The sequence below is a fragment of the Phoxinus phoxinus genome, assembly GCF_949152265.1.
Source record: "Phoxinus phoxinus genome assembly, chromosome: 7".
NCBI lineage: Eukaryota > Metazoa > Chordata > Actinopteri > Cypriniformes > Leuciscidae > Phoxinus > Phoxinus phoxinus.
In genome coordinates this window covers 16,262,933-16,288,374 of record NC_136882.1, presented here as the reverse complement: position 1 = coordinate 16,288,374, position 25,442 = coordinate 16,262,933, and the positions used below count along the sequence as shown (strand labels likewise).

Genomic DNA, 25,442 nt, shown 5'->3' with positions numbered 1-25,442 from the left:
ATGCTCCAAACATGCACACACACACAAAAACGCACACTTAATCACTGATGCTTATTCAAAGGCAACCTAATTAAACATTTCCAACTTGAAAGACGAGGCTTTTGGCCTCCAGAATTCAAAAACAAAGCCATTTTCCAGCGGCACTGAACTAATTAAAGCTTTTGTCTCTGTGTCTTTTGAACACAGAAAGTAACAGAAGGTTTATCGTGTTATATCTCAGCTAGTAAATTCCCCAAATACAAACGCACAGATACATACTGAGTTCAGGCAGGCCTGTGCTTGGCCTCTGATAAGGACTTTCATCACGAGCTCAGTTAAACCAACAAATCATCTCCAGGAGATAGATATCTATGCTTCACATGCCTAGAAATATTCAGTGGTCATATTCACATCAGATGTCCTCTGAGAACCCTGCTTCAAAAACAACAACGGCGATTTCAAAAAACAATCTTCAACCGGCTTGAGGGAGAGTGAATGCTTATCACAAACATTTCAAATCTCTTCAAAACAGTTTTTACGTTTATACACTGCACTTAACCATGGCTAGAATGCTATGGCGGGTTGTATATAACCAATCGTAAACCTTCATATTGATTGGCTCATTAAATATCCATATAGCAGTTGTTATTAATCACGTTAAACAGACCAAACAGACCAGGACGTCATTTAGCATTTCAGAAAATCTCAAGAGATCGTGAACACAAAAATTTAAATTCCAACCCAATCTCATGAGGAAAAAGTAGCTATTCTACAAGTTGGCGATTTCAAATGAATTAATATATTTGATTCGTATATGAAACCGTATGGTTTTTTGAAAAAAGAAAATGAAGAAAAAACTAAGCATGAAGGTCCACCCCAAACTTCATACAAAAAGATCATACAAAAAAGAACAGCTTCATATGAATTTGCCACTAATTCACCAAAACATAAAATAGTTATGAATTGCCATGAGAGTATGTTGGGAACTCTGTCATCATTTGCTCACAGTCATGTCGTTCCAGACATGCATTTCTTTATTTCTTATGCAGAACACAAAAAGATGATATTCTATTTTATTTTTTATTTTTTATCTGTACAATGAAAGTCAAAGGGGTCCAGTATTGTTTTGGACTCAATTGACTGTCATTGCTTGGACAAGAACAGCTAAAAAAATATTCTTCAAAATATCTTCATTTGTGTTCTGCAGAAGAAAGAAAGTCATATAGGCTTTGACAGAATTTTCATTCAGTTTCCAGTAGGAGAGCTGTACTGTACAAAGACTGAAGTAGGTATTATTTTATAATAAAGAGCAGGGAAGATGTGCAGTATGGAAAAAGAGGAGGGGATGAGTGGAGATCAACCTAAATATTTACACTGGGAGGATATGAAGAATGACATGTGGGCTTTGTGGGTAAATGCCTGTGTGCAAACACGAGTTGTGTAGGGGGAATACACTAAACAGAAACATGTGGATGATAACTTCAAAGCGCCAATTCAACTAGATCAGGGGAGCGTTTGTCCTTCAGCTCACAGCTCACATGCATCCATCCTGATAGAGAAATAGCATTGAAAGATGGTGAGGGAGACCCTCGGTTTTGGCGAGAGAATAAGGTCGAGCTAGAGAGAAATGATTACACTCTCCTTGTCAAAGATGATAAGAACAGGAAACTATTTTCCATCGCATCTCCAGCTGCAAGGAACGAAGAGTGGAACGCTGTGTCCTAAACCACACCCACTGTTCCCTTGACGGACAGCCACAGGCCCCGCCCGCACATCTGAGAGTGATCAGTGAGTTAGCGACATATATCATGTTACAAAAGATTCTATATCAAATAAATGCTGTTCTTTTAAGCTTTCTATTCATTGAAGAATCCTGAAAAAAAGTTGTACACAACTGTTTTCAACATTGAAAATAATAATAAATGTTTCTAGAGCAGCAAATCTAATGTAATGATGCTGAAAATGAGTAATGATGCTGAAAATTCAACTTTGACATGAATAAATGATATTTGACAATTTATTTCAAATAGAAAACAGTTATTTTCAATTGTAATCATATTTGGCGATTCGTGTAATAATATTTCACAATATTACTGTTTTTGATTAAATTAATGTAGTGAACATAAGATACTTAATTTTTTTGAAAAACATGAAAAAATACAGACCCAAAACTTTTGAACTGTAATGAATATATAATCCCCCCTCCCCCAACCCTTCACTTTTGATATATGTGAACTAATAATTGCTGATTTTTGTACTTCTTGGCAAAGGCAGTTAGCCTCCAGTCACTGTAGCCATTCCATTCACAGCTGTTGTTTGAAGTCTTACTGTCTGATGTGAACTGCAGTAACCCTGTGCTCCTGAATCTCAGCACCTTCACTCGGCCTGAGCGGGAGAGAAGTTTAGCCGAGCCTAGTCTCAAAGGGTTGCATGCTGTGTTAAAAGCGTCTCCCTCCAGCTTCTTCAATTTTGAGATGCACTGCACCCAGCAGAGGTCACTGTCCTCCCTCCTTCTCTCTCTCTTTCTCTCTCTCCTTCTCTCTCTCTTTCTCTTTCTCTCTCTTTCTCTCTCTCAGAGAAGGAACCTTTGGCTTGACGTTGAGTCCAGTAATGAATAATAGACAAGGGTGCCTGATTGAAATATCTAAAGTCCCTCTGTGTGTCTTTCACGGTCTTGCTCACACAAGGTCTGTCTGCCACGCCTCTGTTTATTTATTCATCAATTCATTATTTCTCTCCTTGTGTCCCTCACTCCAAATTTCCTTCCTCTGGGAGAGTGATGGGATTTGGGGACAAAATCGTAGCTTAGCCGCAGCTCAGAAGAACTCCAGGAATGTTTGACCTTGGTTTGTGTGAGTTTGTACAGTATGCAGAAGTAGTATGATATATGTATGTAATCTATATTTATAGTCAGATTGTCATTATAATCAAATAACCCCTGTCCGGGTGATCAGAACTACGACACAGAGTATATGACTTGACATTATCCTGCTTATGACAAGGCTCCTTACCAAATAAATGGACAGTAATATTAATTTGAGTCTAAATTACTTTAGCATGTGAGAAGAAAGAGACTGTGGAATGATACGAGAGAAACTGTTTGCTGGGGACAATAGTCAATTATACAGCTATGCAGTCATTATATAAAAATACTTGACCGCAGAATGTCACAATCGACCAATCCGAATCAAGCATTCCAGAGCACCGTGTAATAATAACTTCTAATAATCTCTCTTTATATGAAATTAAATGTGCGCATGTGTGTGTTCAGTCAGTAGACGACTATGAACGCGGTGGCAGATGTGTGTGATTGGCGTAAACATCTCTGTGCAGTGAAGTGAGACTGATGTAGCCCTGTGAATATTTAACGTCTCTCTCTTTCCGCGAATCCCCACGGCCGCTCAAAATCAGAACAACAGCCGCCCCGGCCCCTGAGTCACTCACCCTCGCTCCACAGCTGCAAACAACCACAATTTACAAAAGTACAGTTTGCTTTGGAGCGCCGAATTAGGACAATCTCACTCAAACCGCAGGTCTGTATGTTTTTTGTTGTCAAACAGCTCCTTTGAGGACCGGCACTGGTGATCACCGTGGAGGTGCTTAACAGATGGTAGGAAACGAAACAGCCATAATGTTGGGGCTTATGCACGGAAACGAAGTACAAAAGGAAAATACACACAAATCAAAGTCACATGTAAGTATATGTAACACTGCTGTAGCTGGGGGCGGTGTGTTTATTATTTTCAATTAAATTCTGACTGTAAAATCTAACAGGATGAGCCACATTGAAGTTGCTGCCAATATCCAATGAATACACACACCTGTGACCGCACATCATTTGCATATAACGTTGCTACAGGCAATGTAAACAGCCTACAGCTAGGCTAATGAACTTTATTACTCACCGGATGAATTGATTATCATGATTATAACTAATCTGCTTTGTGACATGTCCAAAGTCATAGTGTAAAAAATGTCAACACAAAACACTCTATATGTCAGGTCTATATGTTTTTTTGGTTGTCAAACGGCTCATTTGAGGACCGGTACTGGTATGGATGACTGTGGATGTGCTTAACAGATGGTAAGAAACGAAACAGCCATAACGTTGTGCGTATGAGCGGAAACAAAGATAATACTAAAGGAAAATACACAAAATTCAAAGTCACATGCGAGTGTATATAACTCAAGTGTGTTTGTGTGTCTCGGGATCTGTATGTGATTAGATTTACTGTGGAGATTAGGAACTGGGGCTGTAGTTTCAACAGTGAGTGGGGTAGATTGAGCCCCCTGTGTCTCGAACATCTGGTGCGCAGTTGTGCGCTGCGGAGCCTCGGCGCACTGTCATCGCATTCCCTCACGCAAACATAACCGTGTGTACACAAACACAATCGGCCGTCAGTCTATTTTTCGTCACTCATTAACTCACTGGCTTTGATCCATCCCTCATTTCTTTCTTCCGCTTTGATTATCGTCACTTTCCCTCTCTCTTGATCTTTCGCTCTCATTCATTTATGGCCCATAGGCTCTGTAAACCTGTGCCAGTATCGCACCAAGCGCCGCCGATGACACATGAAGCTTTCAGCCCGGATCTCATCTTCTGCCTGCAAAGTGCCACCAACTAACCCTGAGCCAGCACCGGCTCTCTGTCTGACTTTTCATCATGCCTTCTTCCTCCTGCACTCTTGCCATGCTAATAAACCTGGGCACTCAGCCCTGAGGCTTCCCCTGGCCTCCACCCACATCGTCCTTTCTAGCAACTCCTCTAATGCTCCTTCGCCCCCGGCGTTCCTGCAGACACAGAGCCATGAAGACAGCCCGTCGATTACTGCCCCTCGGCCTGCCGCTTTATAAAGCCCAGGCCAGGTCCGGAGGGAGCAGTCGAGTGTCCTTTTGGCTGATCGTCACGCTGTGACAGGTAAAAGATTCAGGAGGAGGATATATGAAGGACATCGGGGACAGAGAGCAAAGATGGAAGTGACAGAGTGGTTTTCTTTCTACTGCTGTAGCTGGAGGCGGTGTGTTTATTTTGAATTAAAACTGATAATTCTGACTTTAAAAATCTGGATGGATAAACCCTGTTGAAGTTGCTGCCAATAGCCAATAAATGCACACATCTGTGACCGGCCGCACATCATTTTTTTATTATTCATTAATGTGAAGTTGCTACAGGTAATGTAAACAGCCTGCAGCTAGGCTAATGAACTTTATTACTCAGCGGATGAAGAGTTTATCGTGATTATTATTAATCTGCTTTGTGTTGTCTAAAGTCACAGAACTAATGAAAACCAAAACGAAACAATAAAATAAAAAAATAAAAAAATACAATAAAATAAAAACACAGGTCGTACCTGGCAAGTCACAACCCAGTATCTCCAGTCTCATTCCGATGCCGGCGGGCGACCACCTCTCAGGATACACCCGGATAAACTGGGCCACAATCTCCTCGAAGCGACGGATCTCTGGAGTGTCGTAGTGTGTGTTGCCCTCAAAAATCTGGTGGAGCAGAATCACAAAGGCACTTTAGCGCAGCTGTGTGACAGAGGAAAGCTAGTGGATATTCTCTGTTTTTGAGAAAGTCTCTGACGCAGCTCTGCAGCTCAGGTTTTAATTAACACAACCGTGGATGATTTCACTGGAATGTTATCAAAGCTTGCAGCATAATTGAATTCTGCTCTCAGAGTGGGAGATTGGGAATCTAGAAGTGAAATGCTGAGTCGCTGAGATGAGCAGGAAAGAATGAAGTAAGCCTGTTAATAATCTGATTCTGGTGAACTGTTCATTACTGTAGCCTTTTCAACGACCCACGATATTTAAATTAGCACGATTAACTAATTAACCTAATTCAACTCCAGTTAAATTTTTCACTTCAGTCCTCTGCTGAAAAAAGCAGAATATACAATGCTTAAGATGGGTCCAATAAAGCCTAACTGACTTAACCAGCTCTTGACTAAAATGGACTACCAGGTCAAACCCAGGTTCACCCAGCTGATCAACCATCTAGACCAGTGTTCCTCAAATGGTTGAGTTTGAACTAAACTCAGCAATCCTGATCTAGACCAACCCGACCCAGACTGGACCAGTTAAAAACTATGTTTCACTTTAACTAATTATCACTTTAACTCTTTAACCCAAGGTTCCTCAAATCCAGCCCTGGAGGGCAACTGTCCTGCAGTTTACCCTGATCAAACTCACCCATCTGCAATTTTCTATTAACCCTGAATACTTTGATTAGCTTGTTCAGGTGTGTTTGACTAGGGTTAAAAGTAAACTCTACAGGGCAGGAACACTGAGGAACTCTGCTTTAACCTGTTTTCTCAACGGATTAATAGACCATAGTTTGGAAGCAGTATTATAATAAATAATAATTATAATTAAATAAACACTGTAAATCAGACCCAGCTCTCATTTGCTCATTTTCTGACCCATGATAACGAAATTCCCATCCTTAGTTTCATCAACCAGAAAAAACTTGATTGTTGTGATAGCATTAAAAAATCCGGTTTAGTTCTCACCTTTGGGAAATTGGTCTTGGAGTCGATGATGTAGCTCCAGTCTTTTCCATTCAAGCTGTGGGACAGTTTATACTTCCGTACGAAGGCCCGGTTCTCGGCGCTGGTGCTGCCGTCCACCCCGCGGGCCCCTTGCGTGATAATTCCCCGTACGGTTTTGGGGACTCCCAGGTCCACCTGCAGCCATTCTTCACCGGCCACGGGCTGCGCGGGACTGGGGAACCATCCTGAGCGGCTGGCCACCAGCCGGGCGGCACCCGTGGCCCCGTGGATGTCCCTCATGGAGGAGGCTGAGATTTGAGAGTCTGGCAGGAGGCCGGAGAGCATTCCCTGCATCTCGGAGCATGGAGCGTCTGAACGGAGGATGGACAAGAAGATGAGTTATGGTGAAGCAAAGGGGAATTGACATTTTAAGGCTGGAGAGATCAATGTTTCATGTTGTTATGTCATGAGAGAGGCCTTAGGAGTAAATAATAAATAAACAGAGCATGTGCGGGTGTGTTTTTCTGGGTCTAAGGAGTGGGTGTTTGTGTGTAGGATTTATTACAGGAAGAATTTCGTGTTCCAGGTTTGTTAGGGTTACCTCAACAGAGTTAAAAGCAAACCCACTCAGCCCAAAACAGCCATTCTCTGGCTCAACCGCCACAAATACAAAAGCTACCAGAAATAAATGATTGATTTTGGCCTATGGCTTAAACACAGAACAAAAGAACAGGAAAACAGGCTGGGGCATCTGGTTCAAGCCCATCCTAACAATCTCAGTTGAATTACACCCAGAGGTACACCCACACTCCTGACAGAAAGAGCAGTAAAACACAGATCGTGGCTAGCGGCACGAATGTGATCGATGGCTTCACAGGCATCTTTATAGGCTTGGCAGTGCCGGATATCCCGCGAGCCGAGCATCACTCTTTTGTGGGAAAGACAGGAAGGGCAGCGACAAGCATCACTGAGAGAAGCATGTTCTGGGCTGGATGCCCGAGGGACAACGGCCCCCGCGGGACTGCAGCAGGTCTAATATGGAGGCCAGTGTCGTGTCCGTACGTCGTTTGTGTCAGTGTTGAAAAAGACCCCGTCTCTAAAAGCGCATTTGTCCTGCTCAGTGTCGACGAAAATAGGAACGAATCACTGTTTAATAGCGTAATGATGGAGTGTGATGTCTCTGATAACATCAGTGCAAAAGCAGCTCACCTCCTTCTTCTGCTGCAGGACATGCTAACAGAATTAGGTGACTGCTATCTCCCCATCTCCATAAATAACCAAACTCAATCAGGACCCTAAAGAGCTCTGATAAATACACATCTGAGTTCACTTGACAGGGACACAGTGGGCGTCTGGAACAAGATTTGTCACGTGCTGTATCTGTGGGCCTGCTGCGTACGAAAGTTCACGACACACTATCTATCTATCTATCTATCTATCTATCTATCTATCTATCTATCTATCTATCTATCTATCTATCTATCTATCTATCTATCTATCTATCTATCTATCTATCTATCTATCTATCTATCTATCTATCTATCTATCTATCCATCCATCCATCCATCCATCCATCCATCCATCCATCCATCCATCCATCCATCCATCCATCCATCCATCCATCCATCCATCTATCTGTCATAGGTATACTGTATTTTAATACTATATTATAACAATGTTTAGTCAATTCTAAAAGTTAATGACTACAAATCAGTTCCCTTAAGGGCTGGTGAAACATTTCAGATTGTGTATAGACTTGGGAAAAAGTTGTGTGGTGTGAGTTTTACTGACCCGTGATTTGACAGCCATAAAGTTCGAAGCGTAAAGCGATTCCATTCTTCCATGCCTGAGGTCGGATGCGGACAAACCGTGCTAAGACGGGCTGAGGGATCCGGTTCAGGACCACCTCTGAGGGGTCTGCGTTTGCATGGAAAACCTAAGGAAGGAAGGAAGGAGAGAGAGAGAGAGAGAGAGAGAGAGAGAGAGAGAGAGAGAGAGAGAGAGAGAGAGAGAGAGAGAGAGAGAGAGAGAGAGAGAGAGAGAGAGAGAGAGAGAGAGAGAGAGAGAGAGAGAGAGAGAGAGAGAGAGAGAGAGAGAGAGAGAGAGAGAGAGAGAGAGAGAGAGAGAGAGAGAGAGAGAGAGTTATAACTATTCAGGAGGTGGTTTGGCTGAGGCCACTCATTCAAAACAAACTAACCTCACAAACAAGCACAAACGCTCACACAGTAAGAGCTTCTTTACTGGGGTCAAGTGAGATTGTGACCTTAATCACTGTCAAAATACACACACCAATGACTACGCACATGTTAGCATCGTAAATTCAAACTTGAAATGCTGTTTCCTCCAGAATGAGTTACAGACCACAGACATGGGTGAGAAAGTGTGGAGTGTGTTTGAAAAATCCGTTGTCAATCTATGGGCTTGAATGTTGTCACATAAAGACATAAAACCAGGCGCTACCACGTGTTTTTGGGCGTTGTCATTGTTTACATCAGTATGTCAGATGGTTAGTATTTCAGCAGGCAGTTCATAGGGTATCATAGAAAATGCCATATGCTTCAGGCACTGCATCTTGGGATGGTGAGGGTGGACAAGATGACAAGCTCTGATAAAAAATCTCCATCTCTCCTTCGTCCTCAGAGACGTGAGGCTCCGTCAGGTTCTTTGTCTCCAGAGATAGGAAGTAGGAAAGAGTAGAAGGACCAGAAGAGGGCGAGTCCTGCTCCACTGCACACACAAAAAACAAAGCCTGAACCCTAAGGACCTGACCCATCTCAGGATCCAATGACCTCCGGGCCAGCTGGCCTGGGTCAGGTCCGTCCTACTGGCTTGTGCGGAGAGTGAAGGAGGAGATTAAAGGCGGATTAGAAAAATGAGAAGAAAAAAAACCTTCCGACCTTTGGTAAATCACCTCAATATATCATAAAATACAAGTAGGAAACTATGAACTGAAGACCTGTGGTCATTAATCATTGTGCATATGTTTAGTTAAAAACAGTGGAGACCTGGGGCAATTGTTCAATTTTTCACATTTTTCATCATAACTCACAGATTGCAACAAATATACCTGCCATCTTTTGGTAAATGAAACATTTATATGTGGCAATATTTATAAAACTAATAAAATATTAACAATGCGAAAGATTCAATCACAATATTGAAAAATAATACAATAACTCAGGAGACTAGATAGATAGATAGATAGATAGATAGATAGATAGATAGATAGATAGATAGATAGATAGATAGATAGATAGATAGATAGATAGATAGATAGATAGATAGATAGATAGATAGAAGACGAGTGAAACCTTGGGAAAAAGTGTGTGTGAGGAGAGAGATGCTTTAGAAGAAAACGTGAGTGTGTAAAGCTGTCAGTAGGAAGACGCAGACATGCATCGCAGAAATCTGCTTTTGTTTAAATGACCTCATGATGGAGTGTGTGACCTTTCCCTCTTCACTGCCTCTGAAGTTTTTCAACTCAGCACAGTATGTGAGAGCCAAGTGGTGTGTGTGTGTATGTGTGTGTGACGACTGGGGGCAAGCAGTGTGTAATATATCACCTCTTTTGTGTGTGGGAGAGCCCTATTTCTCACGATTCACTGACATAACTTAACACACACCCAGCACTTCTGAAAAAAACAAACGCAGCTAGATCAAGAAGCCTCTGAAATATGAAATATTCCGGAGCCATACTCATTGCAGTTGTATTTTTTTTGTATTTTTTATATACTATTAAAATATTTATTAATATATGAAACTTATATTTTAATATATATCTGTACCCTCCCCCCACACTATAGTTACATCAAGCATCATGTGGTTTTGGTATTACTTTTCTAACCAGACTTAGGCAAAAACAAAAATAGTCTTGTTTAAAAATGTTAGTTTACTGTTGTTTACCGGCTCCCTTTCCTGGCTTCTGATTAGCCAGCCTGTTTAATCCAAACCAGCAGAAAACTAAGAGCCGCGACACTACAGATGAACAGATGTATATCACATGGGATTTGGGACAGAAGGAACACTGGTCATTATGGATAAAATTCCAAGCACTAAGAAAAGAGTATTCACCATGAAGATGCCAAAATGATCAAAAAGCACAGAGGAAACTAAAAGGCATAACAGGATTGAGCAGTCCAATTACTGCGAGGACGTTAGGGAGCAGGCTGAGATGAAGCTGAAGAACGGTGATTTCCCACTGGTCCTCTAAGACAGAGGAAAAGGGGAAGCGAGAGGAATGACAGAAATGACAAAGTCTCGGATTCTGACAGCAGCAGTCAATCCATAGCGGAGGTGGAGTCCAATACTGCTTCTAGCCAAACGCGATATGAAACTATACGTTTGTTGTTCCCCTTCACTTTTTCCCACACACGCGCTCACCTGCTAATGTTTTCTTTGCATCCCTGAGCTACAATGGCCTCTGACTGGTTTTGTGTTGACAGACACACAGGTGCTGGTAATGACAGACTCCCACACACCGAAACAGGAGAACTGCTGTCAACCCTGCTGTCACGGGCCGTCTACTGATACAAGCCCACCCTCGCACACGTTCCCTCTATTTTTTGCCCTAACACTGTCGTTTTTCCGTTGTTTCTCTCTCTCACTATGCAGCGTAATCTTTGATTGATGCACTCTCTGTGTGTGCAGGCATGCCTGTAGCCAGAGACATAACAAATGGACACTGCCGTCATCGGAAGGTTTATGCTAAATTACTTTCATGAATCATGCATTTGCGTACGTTACTTATATCACGTTCCCTCCGGCACGGCTGCTAGTGTTTCCCAGCATGCAGTCTGTGGGGAGTAGCAGGTATGTGTTGTCTGTCTCAGGTGATGATGTTTTGTATGTGAGTGCGGTTCTTCTGAGTATATTTGGTGCTAGATACAAGCAGACCGTTTTTTCTGCTATACTATTATGCAGAGGGTATTTACACATAGTTGAATGTGTTAAACAAAGCTGAGAGTACTCTTATTGGCAGATGAAAGCATTATCAAACTAGCCAAATTTTGATACAAACGATATTAAAAACATAGACAATAAGGATCTGGGAAGTGTAGAACTAAACGTCATAGAAAATCCTCAATCTCATTGACTGCCGCCTCTGTTGATACACGAGTTGGAGCAGTTTTGATGACGGAGAAAATCCTATAAGTAGTGATGGCCAAGTTGATTTTTGTTGTTGTCGGATGGGTAAGGGAATTAAATATTGTGTAGACGCTCTTTAAAACTTACTAGTATCTGTGATATTTATACAAAACTCAAGCTGAGACAATCAAACAGATCCATGTCGATAGACTTAGCATTTAACAGGTCACCATGATTTTGCAAAGTACAAGACATGTTCCTAATCAACATATTTTGTTGATCCTGGAACAGCATTCCTGTACGAAAATGTAATCCTAACCCTATCCCTTCCCCTAACCCTATACCCATAACTCATCCCTAAAATCAGAGAGAAATGATATGTGAATAGCACAGATGTTGAAGCACCTAACCCTGGATTGTAAGCCTAAACTTGACAAACTCTAAACTTGTCATGTTGCATTTGGTGAAATCACCATTTCTACATCTAACACCATTGTGGTATCAGTACTTAATCGCTAGCTAATCAACTGCTGAATGCGCTTTTAATATTTAACTCTTTAACCGACAGCGCTTTCCTACCATTGACAGAATTATCTGGCTTTCAGTGTTTTCACTGTTATACGGTAGGGGGCGCTATTACACATCTTCTGAAAGAGTACTGAATCTCCTGATCAAAACACAGGTGAAAAAGAAGCAGAAACAAGTGATATCATATGTACAGTAAACATATGCATATTTTGAAATAACGCGATCATCAACATTAAACAGTATATAAATCAAAACTGCCTAATGTTAATGAATGAAATGTCGACCCAGGACGAGCTATAGGACTGTGAATCTTTGGGGGTGTTGATGGACTCGATCTACTCCATCGGTGTTTTGATCGTCGTTCTGAATCCCATCCAGAAGTACTCTTTGACAAACACACGATTTTCAAAAAAATTTCAAAGTAAAAACTGGTCTGCCCTGCTCTATTAATATATCACACAATTAAACTCGTTCATTTGCACAGTCCTGTGAGTTACACGCCACACTTTAGGAGCACAACTTATAACTAAATAAATCAGGCTGAGACTATGAGGAATGGTTATTGTAATACTGTACGTCGTGAAGATGCAAGGGACTTCTAATATGCTACAACAGTTCTAAAATAAGCATCTAAATAAATATATAAACTAATATTCTCTTTCAGAATATTCTCATGCCACTGGTGGCCATGATTCAATGTTCTTGACGAACACCAAGTCTGACACAAAACATAGACATACATTTTTTTTTAAATGCAAGTCATGCAAAAAAATCTTATACCGGTATGTGTTTTTCCTGTTTACGCAAAAGGATTGTTCCATATATCTGTGGAAAAACAGGAATCTGTTGACACACACACACACACACACACACACACACACACACACACACACACACACACACACACACACACACACACACACACACACACACACACACACACACACACACACACACACACACACACACACACACACACACACACACACACACACACACACACACACACACACAGACACAGACACAGACACAGATCAATGAGGGCGGATGTAGATTAACTTTTGTATGAATTATTGAAAAATTACGTCTGACAGTCTAGGAGTAGTTATATCGAAAGAACTCCTTAGAAATTCATCAGCGCAGGAAACCGTGTATATCGCGCGGGAATATTCATGAGGTGAAATGGGGTCCTCGGTGGGGGGCAACAGGGCAGGTTCCTATAGTGAGTAGTTCCTAAAAAAATGTGTTTGAATTATTCAAATGTCTGGCACAAGGGCAGCCTACTGAAATAATAAAAACCTCCCAAAGTGAAACCTCACACACACACACCTCCTCTGAGATGTTGTCACTGTTAATATAATAGCGAAAGAGAGAATTTATGGTCGCATAAAAGTGGACACGCTCTCCCACAATGCCTGACCGCTCAGGCTGGGTTACAGAAAGCCACACGACCGCACTGGGGTCTCGCGAGGCTGAAAAAGGTGCCGTGTTCCCCGCCCTGTCCATCTTTCCCCCTGTCTGTCTTTTTGTCTTTCGTTCTCTCCATCTCTCGCTGCTTTGCATTGGCTCGCTGCCACACTTTTCTTTTTCCCTCAGACTGATGTGACCGCTGGGAAATGTGGTCAACGTTCACAGATCTGCTCGAGTCATTACTCTCTCTCTCTCTTGCCCTTCTCCTGCTCTCTCCCACACCTTCACGGCCGAGATGAAGATGTTGACAGAGCAGCCGGGCTCCAGTTGGCTTCAGGCCAGTGCAGGTTCAGCCTCAGAAGAGGAGAAACCGACAGAAAAAAAAAAATCCTGAGACAAATTTCTTTATACGTACAAATATTCCATCTAGTCTTTATAGATTAATATGAGAAAAAACTGCATGTAGAATAATTATACAAGAATTAGAAAGTTTAAAAGAGCTTTAGATGAGGTATGTGTGCCTGTGTGCTGGCTCAGGGTCCCTGACGGCCCTTGGCTGTATATACTCTGCTGTCATAGATGGTTTTGACTGATAGTCTGCTGGTGGCACAGCAATGAGGGGCTCAGATACCCGAGGCCAAATTTGCTGTGTTGGTGCCATTCACTGATTGCCATATGACATATGAGTGGAGCTGTTTATTGTCTAGAAAGGCTTGTGATAGGTTATGAATTTTAAATACCTGTGATATATCTTTGACGAATACTAAGCATGAATCAAAAACGTATGTGATTTAACATGCTAATATAAAACATTAAAATCCCTCCAAAAAAAACTAATTTAGCGTAGAAGCTCATCTTGTGGATTACAATGTACAGAGTAAATCCTGTTCGGAGGGGAAAAGTGTTGAATGTTGGTTTGGTTCCTGCTTTCCTCTTAATTCCCAGTCTGCATGTGAGATTGAGTTGGAGAGATTGGAATGTGGAAACCCTCCCTCCTCGCTTTACCTTCCCACTGTGTTTCAGAAAAAAACACTGGAAATTTCTGTTACAACACTTTCTCCTATCCCGGCTTCATGTACACAAACAACTAAGTAAAGAGCCCATTTTCATTTGATCTTATCTTCATCCTAAAATCCGGAAATAAGCGTTCTTGCACTTATGGTTCCATCCTCTCATAATCAATGTTTTTTTTTTCTTCATTAATGGGTTTTAGGTTAAATGCCTGAAATAAGGTCAGTGGTTAACAAAAGCTTCAGATATTTGTATATTGTTTTCTATTAAAATAAATACATTAGTAATAATAACCCACTCGTGATTTTGTAAGCTTTTACGTGTCTTGAAAATGTGGTTGTCAACAAGTGGCTAAACAGGAATATAAAAGTTGTGTTTATAATCAAACTCTAGCAAATTATTGTAACTCAAACTTTCCAACTTTAAATGAAGACTAAAAGAGTTGTTGGAAGGTGTATGGTGAAGTTCGTTTATAGGCTAACTTTTGCTTTTGGCAACTTTTTTAAGCTTCAAAACATGAGCAAAACGTGTAAGAATCATAAACTTTAGTTGGTTATTTTCCAAAAGCCAATGGGAAAAACCTATTGATTTTTTGTCAGGGGAATCAGGGAGTCTTTGGGAAACTTGTTTGGAAATGTGCATAATTTATTTGCAATTCTGCTTCTATTTTGGTGTAACTAACAGCGTAGAAATGACACACTGCTGCTTTAAGTCAACTTGGAATCAGTACACGCAGTAATTGGAAGAACAGATGATATATTTTATGACCCTCAGAGGTGTAAATGCTTCCTCTAAAACCACCATTTGTCACAGTGAATGAAAACCACATTTACACGACCCCACTAAAGACAGGTAACTGTGTATTTTTCTTTGAGTATGTGTGAAACGGTTTCCTCAGTTCACTGCACACCTTCCGTCACACATTCTGCCTGTGCTTCATGCAGACGACTCGACTCAAAGAGCATCTATTCTCTAGTCTATGACATCACTAAAGGTTAGACCCTCAGTGGTACGCTCCCGAAGAACAGCGGATTCCTCCTGGGATCTGGCAGCGGTCTTCCATTATCCACGCGCTCCATGTGAAGCGGAGGAATTCACAGAGACGGACGGATCTGTCAGTCTGCCGTTTTGAAGTCCGAGTTGATGTCATCTCCCATGACATCGCTCTCTGCTTCTTCGCCTCAGGATTTTACACGTTAACACACATACCATATGCTCTCTCTCCCTATATAAACCCCTTGATGGTATTGTTAAATAAGCAAGGTATTTACCAGACCTTCATAATGATCTCGGCCAATGACCAGGCTGCTTAAAACGGCCATGCTGACCAGGAGCATGTGTGGGACCTTACATGAGGGACACACTCATTATCCCCACCAGTGGAAATAGGATTGAGACCTTTCGACCTCCTTGCAATTTGAAACAGTATGTTTGAGAAAATAGTTCTGTCATTGCATTGATGGCTTTATCAGATACAGTCTCAGGAGGAAATGTGTGGAAATGTGGGATTGGCTATATGCATATGTTTCTGTGTTTGTGTGTGCTGTGCTAGGTTTCCAATGAAAGAGAAATGAATTTGTAGCCCTGCTTCAAAACAGCTAGACAGTATTTGACGGCATTATAGCTGCCCTCCCAGTTAAAACATTTCTGCATATTTATACCTGTTCCAAAAGGTATAAATATGCATACATATGTTGTCTTCCAAGATGTGTAGTTTTTGGCCAAATTCTAAGGCAGCATTGTATGTGTCCTTCACAGAGGTGGCAATCCCATAATGCAGTGCATTCAAATTTTGGGGTCAAATTTGTCAAAAAGTCTATTATTTCTATGATGGCAAAGCTGAATTTTCAGCATCATTACTCGAGTCTTCAGTGTCACATGATCCTTCAGAAATTAATCTAATATGCTGATCTGCTTAAGACACATTTCTCATCATTATCAGTCTTCATTATCAATATATTATTTGATTAATTGAAAGTTCAAAAGAACAGTGTTAACTTGAATTTGAAACATTTTGTAATTTGTAGTCTTTACTGTCTTTATAGATGTCTTTACTGATGAATTGAATGTGTCCATGCTGAATAAAAGTATTAATTTCTTTAAAAAAAAATCTAACTGACCCAAAACATTTGAATGATAGTGTACTTATATTACATTAAATACTAAAAAGTATACATGTAAAATGTTCAAGCTAATTAAAAATGGGATGTATGAGCTCATTCGTGTTTTAGTAGTTAGCTTAGCAGCATGAAAAAAAAATCAAAATAATAATTGTTGAGTGTGTTTCATTTCAGTCCTTTATGATGTTACAATGCTGTCTCGTACTGTACCTGCCTATACTGTATACAGTATGTAGCTTTTTGCAGAGCTATGTTCGTGTGTGTGTGTGTGATCATCTTATCAGATCTGATTTAGCAGTGACTGAATGAGTGTGCTGCAGGTAATCTAGTAGTGAACAGAAAGAACCGCCACAGCGGTTTGAGAAGAAATGAAGCCCAGGTCTGCTGATAACACACTTACACCACACACACTTACAATGAGACTATCAGCCACCAGCCTACAGTGATCTCTTCAGCAGCTCTTCCTGTTTGTCCGTAAACACACACAATCTGTCAGTGTCCTCTGGACCAGGGACACACACACACCACCATCATTTGAGACCGATTAGAGCCTGCTGTGGTGCTATCAAACCTAATGATCAACACACAGCCATGAAAAATAATAACCTGTCTGACTCTGAGTCCGCTTTCATGACACTCACATGCAAAACTGTTTAAGTATTGCAAATTTACATTTTCATTTCAACGCCGACACACTATTTCCTGTTAATCTATATTTTGGTATTTGGCGATATTAAAAAAAGCCATGCCTGAGCGCATTCAGTCTGCATGACAGGCATCTTGCTAGATAGCTGCTGACACAAAAAATACATTTCTTCCAGGCATATGAATAAATAGTACATTATTTAATAGTACAATTTCTAAATGGACACTGATCTGTCACGTCTCCCATAAGGCGTGAATCTCCCATTCCGACACAGCGAGACTTCTTAACAAAGCTTAGCCCAACTGAAACCAAAGCCGTAAAAACATAGAGCACATTAAGGGAGGACTGAGCTGAGAGATGTTCGGGAAGATTAAAGCCAGAGGCTATTCCAGCAGGGGGTCCAGGACTAAAGACCCTAACGCCAGTTGGTGGTGCCCAGGGTTGTATCCGGGAGGTTATTCTCAGTGGCAGCTGATGTTTTTTACAGCTTTTTCCAAAACCATCACACTAACATCAGAGCTTTCACATGTTCCCCTGTCATGCAATCAACTCCATACAGGATTTCCAGGGGATTTGTTAATAAATTAAGATTAGAGGCATGTACCACACGGGACGATTAGTTTTACACTCTCATCTTTTTCTGACCTCCCTTCTATTTTCCTTTCACTCAAGCCTTCAAATCTGTGTGTTCACTCGGTTTCTGGGTAATGGAGTCCTGTGTAATTTCTCCCCATCAGCCTGAATATATAAAGACGCAGCCATGAAGAACATTGGCATGAACTTCCATGCTGGTTCAGGCTGGTTTATGCTGTGGAAGTCTTGAGTTAAGCTAGTTAATAAGTTTGAGGGGAACACCAGCACTTCAGCTAACCCACCACTGCAACTATACACTGGTTAGAATACAGGTAAAACTAAATCATGTTATCAGTTCTTTTCTCGTTCTCTGAGTCTCACACACATAGCGCATGTGACAGTACTTCACATATTTCTGATAGATAACCAACACAGGAATAGAGAGAACAACTGACTGTTTAATCTTTCACACATTCTCAAACCATTGCCACGTGATTGTACCTTGTGATTCTTGCCGTAGCGGTAGATCATCCAGTCCTCTCCATTAGTGCTGACCTCCAGCTTAAAGCTGGTGACGAAGTAGGTCTTGTGTGTCTCTTTGGAGACGGCACCCTGGGTGGCGATGCCCGTCAGGACCTTCAGAAAGTGCAGGTCCACCTGAGGAGGAAAAAACGCAAAAATGTAATCAAATCTCTTTTGTGATTAAGGGATTTGTCCTAAATAACTGTGACAGGACATTTTGTTTCTATTTTTGCGTGAACTGAGTAGTCCCGCCCACCGTGAGATCTCATTGGTCCAAAATGAGATCTCAAATGAGATCTCTTCTTCATATGACTTCGGATTGATTGTGTCACGTCACTCAGCAGCTTCACGACTAGTGTGGACAGATGAAACGCTTGTCACTTGAAGAGCTTCAAGCTTAGAATAAAAGACTCAAACAAAACCCTAACCCTTAATATGAGACAATTTTTAATTTGTTTTTATTTTATTAAAACTTTTTTGTTTGTACTTTTAATTAAGTTGTCTTTAGTTTTAGTTTTAGTTTTTCCAGTGTTTTATAATTTCAGTTTATTTCGTTTTATTTTGTGTCTTTAAAATTAAGTCAGTGTATTAATTGATATAATTTAACATAAAATCTGAAATAAAAATGTACATTTGTACAAAATGTTTTAATTTAGCTGTTGTTTTCTAAGCAATCCGCGCTAAAAACGGGATGATGAAAGAGTGATGGGAGGGAGATAAGCTTCCTTGCAGAGAGAGGGATGAGATAGAGGGAAGAGCTGAAAGATAGATAGAGCTTTGGGAATATGAAGCATCCCCTCCCTGCAGATCATGGGCGGCAGCGAAGGTGTTATCAGAGCCTTAAGATCAATCACCTGAGCTCTGATCGATACTAACCACCTTCATTCAAGTCTCCCTCTCTCCACACAGATTATCACCCTCCCTTGCCCTCCGGACCCCCCCGCGATGATGATGATGATGATGATTGCGGTGCGAGAGCCGCATCTCTGCCCGTCCGCCTCTACCGCAGTGAGGTCTTTAATCAGGCATTCAGCTCCCGTCCTAGAGGAGGGCTGTTACCCATGATCCTCGGCTCTCCCTGCTCAGCGGGATGTCATCCGAACATGAGCGGGAAAACTGCAGCGTTTGTTATCTGTCAGTGAGACAGGTGTGGCTTTCACACACAGATACAAGCACACACACATATAGTGCCTTCTGTAAAGCTGCTTAGGGCCACGGAGAAACACACCTAGACAAAAAAATCAATAGAACCCAGGACTGCTGCTAACTATTTATTCCTAGGAAAGGACCCTCATCAATCAAGTGGCTGTTACCATCAGAGCAGGCTGTGCATCATCAACCCCTGCATTCGCCCAGAGACCAGAACGAGAGAGAGAGAGAGAGAGAGAGAGAGAGAGAGAGAGAGAGAGAGAGAGAGAGAGAGAGAGGAGAGGGAGACGGAGAGAGGCAGCCTACCACGTCTGAGAAGTGAGTCCCTGATGAATAGTAATAAAAAGAGAGGGAGAGAAACAATGGGAAAATGGCACGCAAGAAGATGTGATGAGATGTTAAAGAGATGTTCTGGGTTCAATACAAGTTAAACTCTCTCATCAGCATCTGTGGAATCATGTTGATTACCACAGAAGACAATGTTATGTCATCCCTCAGAAAAGTTTTATTGGAGCAGTGTTATGCAAAAGTTATCAGTTTTACCAGCTTTACATGGTCATAATATTGAGCTAAAAAAAAATATATAAATTTGCACAAGCAAGGTCAGTGAATGATCTCAATAGTCCTATTTTAATATAATATAATATAATATAATATAATATAATATATCATATCATAGAATAGAATATAGAATATAATAATAGAATACAATAATAGAATAGAATAGAGCATAACATTTAGCCCAAAACTGCAAGTGCCTTACTGTTTTAATTATTTTTTGGCAAAAAATAAAATAAAAAATAAAATAAAAAGAAATAATACGTACAGCCTTTTGTGACTATTATATTTATTTTTTAACAATAGAGTGGTGCAGGTATGACATCAGAACTCAGAAGTCCTGGGTTCTTCCTTCGAGATTTTCCTATGGGGGTTTATAATTTTTATGTGTAAAATAAAGCCTGTGGTAAACATAGGCTATACTTTGACGTTTTTATTTCTACAATGTAAATTACACACACCCATAGCGAAAACACATATTTTCTTTTAATAAGTAAAAATAAGACAGATTGGAGTGTGAGAATGTGCAGTTTACATTGTAGAACAAAACGTCAAAGTATCGTCAAGTTGTTTACCACAGGCTTTATTTTACACTTAAATTGAAAATCTCGAAGGAACCAGCTGCGAATTAGACTTCGCCATACCTGCACCACTCTATGGGCTGCAACTTGCAAGTGCCTTGCTGTGGCACATCATGCCTCAGATGCTTTCCACAACAGATAGCTTGTATTACGCCCAGAGCATTCCTTTAAGGTACCTTGATCAGTTCATTTACCCTGGATGATTTTGATTAATATCAATGATACTCGAATCTCAAATGCATGTACACATCTAAAACATAATGACGCCTCTCACTCTGAACACACACACACACACAGCAGAGTAGAGGCGTCTGAGGTGAAGTATGGTCCTCGGGCATGTTGGCATTTACGACAGCTGTTTGTCAAGATGGATGTCTGGGCCGCGGACCCTGAGAGCGAGGGAGTGATGTCAGGTATTAACACAACACAACAGCTGTGAGCTCTACCAGAAGCCCACAATTCAGCAGCATCCTGACACAAATACGACACACCACTTAAAGGAACACCAAAAGTAATCAGTCTCATTCTAAAGGCCTGGTGTGAGCACCTAACCCGAGCGACACTCTGCCAGAATCTGGAATCTTAAATCTGTCTGTCCATTCACAAGCCTTTTCGAGATTGTAAATAAGACGGGAACTTGTTCCTTAAAGTGTGTATGTCAGGTTAAATTTTTAATTTTGATTAACACAAAATAGTGAGGGGAAATACACGTTTGACAAGTTGATGTATTGTTTTGTATGTTTTTCGATTCCTAAAGGCAGAATATAAGATGAAAAAGTTAGTTATTTTCAGTCCTCCCTTAAAACTGCTCCTCATTCCAAACGAATCGTTTGACGTCATATGAGGGAGACGTCTCCCCCGCTCGCTGAGCTGTGTTGATAATTGCACGAGCGATAGAGCGAGAGAATTAGTGATTAGGACATTTATTTAGTTATTTAGTTAGTTATTTAAGTTAGGTCGTTAGTATACGCAGGCGTATTTTCACGATGGTGAATTACTGCGTTTGTGCTGGGTGCAAAAACACCGTTAAAACCGGTCACAGAGTCCACTGTTCCGTGCCTGGGTCAACTTTGTTCGGACCAAACGCGCTGACTTCAGTGCTGCTTCGGTATCCAAGACTTCGGTCATTTGCAGCGCCCATTTCACGGAGAAGGACTACGCGGTTGGAGATCTCATGAGTTATAAAATGGGATTTAAAACCCGAGTGAGACTGGCAGCTGATGCGGTGCCTACGGTGTATGCTACTGTAGTAGAAGCACGTCGATCGCGCCCGCGCCCCTCTCTCTCCCTCTCCCTCTCTCTCTCTCACACACACCAACCAACCAACAAATTCCAGCATTGATTGCAATATTGACATCGATCGCAGCCTGTTCATTATAGCCACGGAGCTTCAGAGCTAAGGCGGAGCTACAGATTAGGTGTCCCTAAATAACCCGCGTATCTAACAGTAGTTCCGCATTAATTAATTTGCACGTGAGTTTAATTTATTTTTATACTGTGTATTCTCCGTGTATATTCATGCACTGAACCGTGACACCCGTACCGTTTCGGTTCAATACGAATACATACCGTTACGCCTATACTTACCAGACACCTGACCAACTCTCCACTGGTTCTCTTCACACCAGATATTTATGTTTCTTCGATATGAATTATTTACATTTCTGTTTGGCTCCTCATCTGTCTCCCGCCTGGGAGGCTCAAAATTGTATGGCTGTGGGCCATCGTATAGGTTTGAGGGGGATTTTGCATCTCCTCAGACTCAAAACTCTCCATACTTGAATAGAACTTTGTTGGCACGTCTCCCTCATATGACGTCACAGCTCAGCTGCGTTTTAAAAATATGATCTTGACAGAAATGGCTATAAAGCTTATTGTAGGGCAGTTACAGTAATAATTTTAATGATAATTACATTTTCACTCAGACATCTAAACCTTATTTAATATATCTAAAAAAAAAATTTAACCTGACATACACACTTTAAGCTGTTGATACACAGGGCAACTTTTTGAGCAATGTTGCCATTAACAGGCAACCAGATGAGACACAGGGCCCACGGCCGATCTAAATGATCCAGATAGAAATGTATTGCCCATTTTCAATGGGAAAGTGCCCAAACAACAATCGCTCGGCAAGATTGTCCAGCAACGTTGCTTAAAAAGTTGCCCTGTGTATCATCTCTCCCTTGTGTTGATGTGCAGAAGACATAAATGTGCGTGTGAAAGAGAGGAAACCTAACCTGGATATATTCTTTGTTGCTGTCCTCATTGGGCGTCCATGCGTTGTCTTCAAAGTTAAGTCGAGCCTGTCTTGGAGACCATCGGCCATCATAGAAGCTGGACGATGCAGAGATCTGGTCATCGCTGATCTTGCCCGTCTCCATGCCAAGAGCATTACTGCAATGGAAATCTGAGGAACACAGAGATTTCTCAGAATGTCCTCAAATGTAGTCCGTTTTATAAAGACACCCTCTTAAACAGCTTCAATGTAGTTTGTTTCTTTGTTACTAGCCAACCAAGTTTTCACATTTCAAAAGCTTTCTTCAAAGTAGAAAGAAAAAAAGATCACATACTGTCATTGACCTCCTTGAGGGTCATGTTGTAGCGGGCAGAGAATCCATCTTTGGCCACGGCCATGTCCGTATGAAAGGACAGAGAGAGGATACCAGTGGACGACTGTATTTCAGAGGGGATTTTGGTACCGCAATGTCGTCCAATCAGAGGTCCCACTGCAAAACACAAAAATGGTTTCTCAGTGCTGGGATGTGAATTGGTCTCATTTTGCTCCAGCTGGCCACACATAAGTCTAGACTGGTTATTCTTTATATGTGCCTACAACCTATACAACAGCACCTCTCTGACTTCTGGGACATTTATCTGTCAGCAGATGTATGTGATTTAGTTTGGTCAGGCTGTAATGCTGTGGAGAGGCTGCTGTCTCACAGTAATGAATCCATCCTCCACCCTTACACACACACGCACACACAGAGTCCCGGATGGGTGAAATAGCCTAGTATCAATCAAGTACATTGATTTTCTTCTCTTTTGGAGAGGAAAGGGCTTTAATACTGCAAGTGCTTTCGAACGGTAGGTAGAAATAACTCTCTCTCTCGCCTTGGTGTTGATGATCAAATCAGGTGGCTATTGTACATACATTTGATCAGGACTCCATCTGTGAATGTGAATCTTGCATGTTAAAAAAAGTTGCTTACAATCTCCCTAAAAATCACATTTCATAAATAAAGTAAATGCAAATGAAATCAGGAAAATGTAAAAATAGATATCTTTTTTCAAAGCAAGAAATATAAAAGCACATTCAAAATATTATAATATTAAGTACTAAAAATGTATATATATATATATATATATATATACAAGAAAATATTTGCATATTTTTAGCACATTTAAGCATATTTTCCACTATATTTGCACATGTTATAAAGTCATAATTACAATTTTTCACATTTTTATAAATAAAATCTAAATATATTAAACATGCTGGAAATATTATAATATTAAGTAGACTATATTATAAAAGTATATATTCTTCATTAGGCAAATGAAGATGATGCTCAATTAAACATATTTTCCACCATATTTTCATAACAGTAATGCATAAGGATTAGGTAGTACAAAATACTACCATAGCATAGAAACACACAGTTTAAATAATATGTCTCGTTTTTTTTGTTTTGTTTTCAAATAACAATGAATATAATCTTGGTCAAGCTGCTTAGAGTTTATCGACCACCTTAAATATACTGTTGTGTTATCCAGTGTCTACAGTTACTGTGCGTCTGATTATTATATGTGCGTGTACAATGCTGAAGCTTTACCCAGAAGCAGAAGGGCGAGGGTGGGGGCAGTACGGGGGTCTCAGGGCTGAAGCATTAATAAGACAGCTGGGGGAAAAGAGCGTATTCCACAGCTCTCTGTTCCAGACAAAGATTAAATCCTATTGCAGTGTTATTCACGCCCCATTTTCACTTTCCTGATAAAGGTTACCATGGCTGCTGTTACCCCCCGTCCCCCATCTCCTCCACCCCTCCGTGCGGAAGAGTACGGGTGCCGTGGCTTTTTGGCCCCGCCTGGCGCAGATAAGGCAAAGCAAGGCCCTGGGCTCCGCTTTCATCTGCCAACGCTCGATACTAAAATAGCTCCAGCGGCAGCCGCAGTAACAGCACGACAGCAATGCGCCTGAGTTTCATACCGGCGGAGCTGCTGGCGCAGCGGCCAACGGACGGGTGTTGCGTGTCACAGGGCAAGAGCGAACAGCTGTATAGACTGGTGGATAAACCAACCAGATGGCCCATATAGTGTGATAGTGAACGGTATGCGGATTAGAAATCATTAAGTGACCAAATTATGTACGGCAGACACGCAACATAATGATCTCAAAGCAGACAATGAGGTCAGAGGGAAATGGGAAATGGGAAATGCAATCCTCTTAAAGTCACGGGTGGTCTGGACTTTGGAAAACCGCGGTCTAATCCAAACCCCGACTGTAAATCCAAACTGAATTCTTCGGGATTACAACATCTAGACTCACCCTGCGGGAGGCCGTCCCACACCTCCAGCCAGTCGTACTTGCACTCGCCCTCCGAGCCCTGCAAGGGGTCGTTCTCCAGGTCGAAGGTCAGGAAGGTGAGGGTGACGTCCATGTGAGGAGGGACGATGATGATGAAGGTGCACTCTAGATTGTGGGGGTATTTGTCAGGGAAGCCGGGCGACTCGATCACACCTGACGGGCTGGTGAAGTTGCGGGAACAGTCGGAGCCTGGGGGAA

The 25,442-nt window shown here is 41.4% G+C and overlaps 1 protein-coding gene across 2 annotated transcripts in view; it reads right to left on the bottom strand.

Moving 5' to 3' along the window:
* The window catches only part of nrp2b (neuropilin 2b), a 72,994-nt gene that overhangs the window by 17,948 nt on the left and 29,604 nt on the right, over positions 1–25,442 (bottom strand). For both annotated transcript variants that reach the window (XM_079619496.1, XM_079619497.1), the window contains exons 4-10: positions 25,206–25,433; positions 23,230–23,385; positions 22,897–23,066; positions 18,348–18,503; positions 8,265–8,409; positions 6,495–6,844; positions 5,331–5,475 (exon numbers count right to left, since the gene is read on the bottom strand). In XM_079619496.1, the coding sequence (XP_079475622.1) occupies positions 5,331–5,475; positions 6,495–6,844; positions 8,265–8,409; positions 18,348–18,503; positions 22,897–23,066; positions 23,230–23,385; positions 25,206–25,433 (1,350 nt within the window). The remainder of the gene's footprint in view (positions 1–5,330; positions 5,476–6,494; positions 6,845–8,264; positions 8,410–18,347; positions 18,504–22,896; positions 23,067–23,229; positions 23,386–25,205; positions 25,434–25,442) is intronic.